This window comes from Montipora foliosa, chromosome 4 (genome assembly GCF_036669935.1).
Source record: "Montipora foliosa isolate CH-2021 chromosome 4, ASM3666993v2, whole genome shotgun sequence".
NCBI lineage: Eukaryota > Metazoa > Cnidaria > Anthozoa > Scleractinia > Acroporidae > Montipora > Montipora foliosa.
The window spans coordinates 20,314,460-20,321,959 of NC_090872.1; the positions used below are offsets into that span (position 1 = coordinate 20,314,460).

The window sequence follows — 7,500 nt, forward strand, 5'->3', positions numbered from 1 at the left end:
TTACTCACCATTTTTCTCTCTTACACCGAGCACAAACTTTATCGCCAATTCTTGCAGCTCGGCGGCAGAAATTTCTTCCGATTTTCGCAATTCCTCTTCACTTGCAAGGAACACCTTGAATAATTTTAAGTTGCATGAAGTTTTGTTCTTCGTGTTAGCATTTTCTTGTTTCCCGGAGAAGGATTTTACGTCCTCTTCAGAGAACTTTACGAATCTATTTTTCACTGACTGTTTGCACAAACAACCATGCAAAGGCGGGAAATGATGTCATCGATAAACTCACTTGTGATATTATGGAAAATAAACCACTCGGGTCCCGGATGTAGTTTTTATGAATTTTACGAAGGGTATATTTTCCAGTAAAACACTAGTGTCTATGTAATAAAAGGTGCTAAATTTTGTTTCTCATTTAACGCGGACGTCAAAACCAGCAAATTTAGAATATATCTTGAGAGGATTTATAATACTTTGGGGAGTCCCTATCTGAAAAGCCTGGAGATTTTTTTTCATGAAATTCCTTTCCATGTTGTTTTTTAATTCGCTGGACATTTCGCTTTTTGCTTCTTTCAGTTTACTTCCTTTCTTTTGCTTTATATATTCTTATCTCTTTTTAAGGTCCTTTAACCCTAAACACCCAAAATTCAAAGTGCTGCCTTCAATAATTTCATCTGCAAATAGTTAGGCTTTCACGTCTTCTCGGATAAGGACAATATGGTGGAACAACACTTATGGTGGGATGTTAAAGAAGCCGAATACGGTTCTTGAAGAGTAGGGGGCGACCCCCGGTGCGGGTGGACTATATGCAGACTATATGTAATCTCTCTCAGAGAAGTTTAAACCCTCAGATAATTTTAAACGGCCATGAGACTGTATGTGACATGTGCCATTACCAACGTTACATAAGTTACATGCAGTACCTTAGATGTTGCCTGACACTCGCCGACATTTAACGAGAATTCTGAAATTGCAGTTGACATTTGAAGTTGAAATTAGTAGATTGGGCAAAGGTCCTGAATGGTTCATTTGTAATTAAGGAAAACTTCAAGATCAAATGGATACACTTAATCGGCCGGGTAGGGAAAAGGACACGAAACCAGCTTGGATACTAGAAGAATCAATAAATCATTCTGGATCATTTTCCTTAACGTTGCTTTACCGCTTACCAGGGGAGAGAGCCTCATATTTTTCAACAAGAACGCATTCATCGTCGTCGTTAGACGAACTTCCTAAAGTGATAATAATAATTAAAAAAAACGATCAAATCTGTCAACATTCTATTTGAGACTGATGACCACATGGCCACATGTTCTGTTTAATTGATATCTCCCTTAAGAATTACGAGACAAAGTCAAAAGAACTACAGTCTCGGACAAAATTTTTGAAACACTTTACGTTACCTATAGCTTGTCCTCCCTCAATGTTGATTTGGCAAGTGGGCTCAGAAACTCGCGTTCAATCAACATTGTGAGTAAGCCACGATCTGTATAGTCGTGTACTGTTCCAAGGATTTTTGTCACAGACTGTAGCTTTGAAACTTCTGGACTAAAAAGCCGAGTAGTCACGTCGCCGATTTATTATATAGAGGATATTACGTGGCCGCGCGGAGATGCGAAATTTCAGTTCTCGTGTTACAATATTTCACGAGTAAGCGCAGAGAACGAGTGAAATATTTTCCAACACGCTCAGAAGAAAAATTTCGTATCTCCGGCCACTCAACATACAGAATGGAAGTTTTCCATTTGTTCATAACATCCCAGTTACCGGAATGATTTTATTCTAACATATTCATTGGAATTTTCGGTTTTTGCGGTTCTGTTTTTTTCTTAGATCTGTTTTTCAGTTTTCTTTTTGGTGTACTGTTTCGGTTTGGCAATTGTGCGTGTCAGGTATCTGCACATTCTACGATGTTAGTCCCATTTCTTGAGATAGCCTCCTGACGCAGGCGCCTGTATGCTCAAGTACGAAGATACCAATGAATTAGTCCGATTTCCGTGAGTTTTAAAAGCTTGGTTTTGTTGGTTTTGCCTGCGGTGTGTTATAGACACCACAATGCCCCCCTCGTATTCTAAGCAGGTTCTCTAATCCCTGCTTTAACAGCCTGAGTTTACTAACCCAGCCAGCTCCAGCACGCCAAGATGAATATCCACAAAGCAAACTTGTATAAATTGAAGTCAACTTTCAGTCCGATGGTTCATTTTTATTTGGGATATGTTGCAGCGACGTGTCCCATGAAGTTCATGGCACATGTCGCGGGGATAAAATCACTCCCAAACTGGTGTTGCACAATTGTAAGAGTATCACTTCACACAAAGGGACATGTCGCTGTGACATATCCCTGAAACATGTACCGGCACAATTTTCATGTCTGTGCACATGTTGTGATTTTAAATTGTCCCTGCTACATGTCCCTGCTACTCGTCCCTGCAATATGTCCCTGCTACATGATGACCCCTTGTGTCTGCCCACTTTAATACAATAGCACAAAAAGTGTAATACCAGTGCAAATTACACATCGAAATTCTGGATTATGATTGGAAAATAAACAATAGAGTTTGGTCAGAACCAATGACATCTTTTGTTTTCAAGTCAAGTACGCGCCCAGGATGGCACAATTGATGGCGCAATTTTTCCCCGATTGCGTAATACGCGTGCGTTTCTTCTGCTTAACCATCTCGAATTTTTTCATGTATATTATTAATAAGTAATCACATGATTTTTCTCATGCAATTTGGAATAAATAAGTACTTGTAGTTTTTTTTCAAATACTACAAATTAGTCGTCTTTGAAAAAATTTACTCGTGCTTATTTATTCCAAATTGCACTTGAAATCATGTGATTACCTATAGAAAGTGAACCTAGCTCGCAGTTTTCACCAGTCATTTAACTTCACTTCTTTAAAGAAGTGAGTTGCTCCATATATAGTTAATTGCTGCTCTCCTTTGCTCTTGCTGGCTTAGCACTGTCTTCGACAGGGAACGGCCTTTTAATACGTACCTTATTACATGAAATTTTCGCGACCCTTTAATTTCGCGAATTTCGCGATTTTTTTTGAATTGCGAAATTAAAGTGACGCGAACAATAAGTGTCGCGAACATAACATGACGCGAAAATTAAGTGAATAATTGTTCATCAATAGTAGCTAATAATGAAGAAAAAACGAGTTTATTAACATTAAAAAGTTGACAAAATCACGTTTTTATCTATTCTGAGGCAACTCTTCATACCAAGACATTTACAATCGAGGATAGAGGCGAAATCATTCGAGTCTTAATGTATTCCTCATTTCTTGGTTTTTATTCATGATTTTTGAAATGCGATTTTGCACATTCCCTGGATATGAAGTAATTAATTCATGCATGCATCCTCAGTGTCGTTGTCAGTCACGATTCCCGAGTTTTTAAGACAAAGATTCGAAAAAGATTTTTAACTATGATTCATGATTCATGATTCCGTTTCCATCCCGAAATTCACACAAACGACTCGGAGATCATAGCCAATTGACTAAAATTAACGAACAAGCGTAAAATTATGCGGAAATTGTTAAAACGTATTATTGTTCTCATATAGACCCGTCGCTGCATCTCTTGTTGTAAACGTTATTGTAATTGAAGTTGTTCTATTTGCTTCAACGATAAGTTAAATGCCTTTAAATAGCGTCTTACGTACTAAAGATCGCGAAATTCACCTTTATCACCTGGCGGCCATTTTGGAGTCCTTGGGGAATAAAGGTTTTGTCTTTGCATTGTCTTTGCCCGTCCAGCCTCACATTGAATGAGAGGTTCAACGGGCAAAATCTTTTGTTTGGACATTGAGTGATATGGGTCTATTAAAGTGATTCATAGTACAAGAATTTCGGAAAATCGCGAAATACGCGAATCGTAAAATCGCGAAATTAACATCTGTCTCGAAAATTTCATGTAATAAGGTACTAGGACTGGAAGAAATGAAATGACATGGAACGCGGTTTTCCTGTATTATGCCAGGTATAAGCTCAATTAATCGAGCTGCCGATATAAGACACGTGTTGGTCAAGCTCAACAAGTTGTCTAAAGACCCATCCACGGTTCCCATCTTTCGTACACGAAGTAGAAGAAATTGCCCATAGAGTCTTTTACAAACATTTTTTCATATAGACATTTTATGCAAGAAAAGGAAGACAAGTTTCTAGAATGCATGGGTCTAGGACGAAAGTTCTGCATCTCCTTCATATTTTGAAATTTACGAGCCCGTTAATTTGTATTGACTTCTTTAAAAAATCCGGCAAAAATGATAGAGAAGGAATTGATTTGAATATACGAGTTGATGAAAGGACATCGACCAACGTCGATAGAAAAGATGAAGTTAAAAGAAATGAGGGTTCTGGAAAAATGTCTGCAAGCCTTTGTCTGCCTCAGAAGGTTTCTATCGGTCTGAAATATTTGAAGTAAACGCTGAATACTCTGTCAAAGCAGTTAAGCTCTGCAGTTTTTAACGCCATTCGAAGACATAATTATTCCCGTTATCTTCTCAAAAGCCTTTCATTTCTTATTTGGAGCAACGTCAGCCACTTTAATTAATGAGGAAGAAGGACCTTATTATACAAACTGAAATGAATTTCAATTGTTTTAAAACAGCTTATAACAGCTTACCTTTTATCAAGCAGAAATGAAAGCCAGCAAAAGCAATGAACAAAGTTAGGCTCTTTTCAAGTGACGCCGCCATTGGTGGTCTCCGCTAGAGGACACGGTGACGAAGAAAGCGGATCTACCAGAATTTTAGATAAATCATTTGACAAATGACGCGTCACATAGATGTTATGTAACTGGACTCACAAAATGTCCGCTTTTTATAATAGATATGTTTTCTATGCAAACATCCATACAGTCTACAAATTGTACCATATTTAACATGAAATGAAAGTTGGGAAGATAATTGAGGAAGATCAAGATCGCAGTTATCTTGATTTCACTGATTTCGCCAAGAACGTACCCAAGCTAAGAAATTTGTTTGTTTACGGTCATGCGTTGCAACTCAACTGAGGCAATCTCCGTAAATTACTTAAAGACTATATGGTCCTTTGAACCAACAACCTAAATGTAGGTTAAGTGAAACCACTTTAGACAAGGGCCTGTGTGAGATGTTTTAACTGGATTAGCGCTGCTTTTGTTGGCTCGAATATTGCGACCCCGTGACCATAGCAACAAGAGTGTAGTCTCCACAAGACCACACTGGATCTCTAAAACATGTTCTTTTCTACTCAAGTGGCCAAGGCGTTGCAAATAAATTATAGTCATAACAACAATTTTTATAATTATAATTATAATAATTATTATTGTTATTATTCATTATTTTTGAAATGACAATGACAATCATAAAGACTTCAATTCTTTCCATAATGCGACATCATTGTGTAACATGGGATACTTCGAGAGCACCTTGTTATACATTTTATGGTTATAAGCAGTGAGAAAATCAAGAATAGAAAACTTTCGAACAAGACAATAATAGCCTGTCCCATAATATGTCCCTTCTAATCTATCAACAAGAAACAACTGTTCGCTGAAGTGGACTTTCGGCAGGAAAAGGCTCATTATTGTCAAAAGGCGAGACAATTAATCTAATAATGTTCATGGAACGTGCGAGTGCAAGTTGACCTTGAAACAGTTAACGCGCTTGAGGAACTCTGTGTGTTTTTTAAGGAAGTCTGTGCCACTTGAGAGACACGTGAGGGCGCATACCCAGGGGACGTTTTAAGAGGGGTAAAGCAGTATCACCTTAGTAAGAGGGAAGACCTAATTCCCCTAATATAAAAGCGACTTCCGTCTTCTCAGGGAAATGCTACTACATATGGGGAGTTGTCAGTGAGAGAAGTCAATGTGATATTGCGTTTATATGAGCACTCTTATTCCCACTCTATCGTTCACCGTCTTTTGATAAGTCCACTCGAGTCAGGTGCCATCTTGGGGAACTTATTCACGAAACAAATCGTCTCACTCCGTTTGGTGCAGAATGAGGGATGATATGTAGCTTTTATTAAAATTTTACACCACCCAAAGCGAGATGAGCCACTTTTCCCTTACATGGATGTGATACAAAAGTAACGAATACACGGCGATGGGGGACATTCAGTATGAAGTCGCCATTGGACGAGAAAAAGACCGGTATAAATGGACGGTTTTGAATTGTCTTGCACCATTTTAAAGAAGCTGTGGACCCTCTGCTTTTCCTAGGGATTCTTTTATAACGGAGGTCCCTTTGATTTGTCACATGCGTTGTTGGCACAGCTTCAAAAGACTTTCAGACAACTGAATGAACTTCAGACTGCGCGGGCACTTTGGTTGTCTGGACAGGTATTACTTTACAGCGATATCAGTATGAGGCATCCTGTAGATTTGATCATTTATTTTTTTAATTTCCTTGAAACATGTTTTTCCGAATCCCAGTTATTTCGGAATTCAGAAGGAGTTTCACAACTTACTTCAGTGGGCATTTTGAGTAAATAATACTGGTATCAGAGGAAGTTCTTTTCAACACTCATCAGTATCTGAAGCAAGGAACATACTTTAATCGTCTTCCGACAATGACTTCTTTAGAGGTATCTAAAATTACCTATGAAAAGGAAATCTAAAAAAACCGGCGTGGCCTTTCCGGCTAGGGTACATAAAATGTTGCATCCAACGCATGCAGTGTGAGATTAGAAGGAAAAACACACAAGCAGCGGTGACAAACACGAGATACAAACGCATCCTCTGAGATAATATCGGTTACTAAACGTTTCGGTTCCTTCTAAAGCTGAAATGGCCAAAGGAAAAGAGTGTTTGTAAAGGGCTTGTGGGATTGCACTTGAAAGATAATGCTCCCACGATATTTTCCGACGGTTCAAGTTGTAACTTGAGTTAAGTAGGAAAAAAGAATTCTCCAAGAATATAGCAATATCGGTCTTTTAGGGAAATGTGACACAGTTTGCTTTGACAATTGCCAATCCGTGTTCAGTTGTCCTGTAAAGCCGACCATAGGTAAGCTCAGTTGGTTTAGCATCGGACCGTCTGTGCGAGAGGTCGCGGTATCAAAACTCCGGCTGGACCACCCAACACTCAGGGTCTTAAAATAAAAATTGATTTTATCAAACGAGTTGATAAAGGTCGAATAACCACCGAGAAAGATTTGGAAAGCTGACGTTTTGAGCGTTAGCCCTTCGTTGGAGCGAATAGAGGAATTGTGGTTGTTTGTAGGTTTATATGAGTGCGGAGGAGCTTTGCTATTGGTAGAAATAGGATGACGTGAATTTGTGAATAGATTAATGGAATGAGAGGCGTTCATTGATTCCTTGTGGATAGAGTGTGCCCAGTTGAAAAATAAATTTTTGTTCACGATTTTTACTGCTTTCTGTGTTTCCGTGGTGTAAGGATAGGCCGCAAATAGTCATGTTGTGGTGGGAGTGATTAGGAAGATTAAAATGGTGTGCAACTGGTTTTGAGGCATCTGTTTCGTTTTTTTCTACATCTCGTAGGTGTTCGCGGA

At 38.7% G+C, this 7,500-nt stretch overlaps 1 protein-coding gene across 2 annotated transcripts in view; it reads right to left on the reverse strand.

The window, feature by feature from the left end:
• Positions 1-5,080, reverse strand: part of LOC137999074 (uncharacterized) — a 13,178-nt gene extending 8,098 nt beyond the window's left edge. The window contains exons 1-4 of one of the 2 annotated variants that reach the window (XM_068844906.1): positions 4,969-5,080; positions 4,629-4,743; positions 1,164-1,226; positions 918-958 (exon numbers count right to left, since the gene is read on the reverse strand). In XM_068844906.1, the coding sequence (XP_068701007.1) occupies positions 918-958; positions 1,164-1,226; positions 4,629-4,701 (177 nt within the window). In that variant the 5' untranslated portion in view covers positions 4,702-4,743; positions 4,969-5,080. The remainder of the gene's footprint in view (positions 1-917; positions 959-1,163; positions 1,227-4,628; positions 4,744-4,968) is intronic. The other variant, XM_068844907.1, reaches the window with a different exon arrangement.
• Between the last annotated feature and the right edge of the window lie 2,420 nt (positions 5,081-7,500).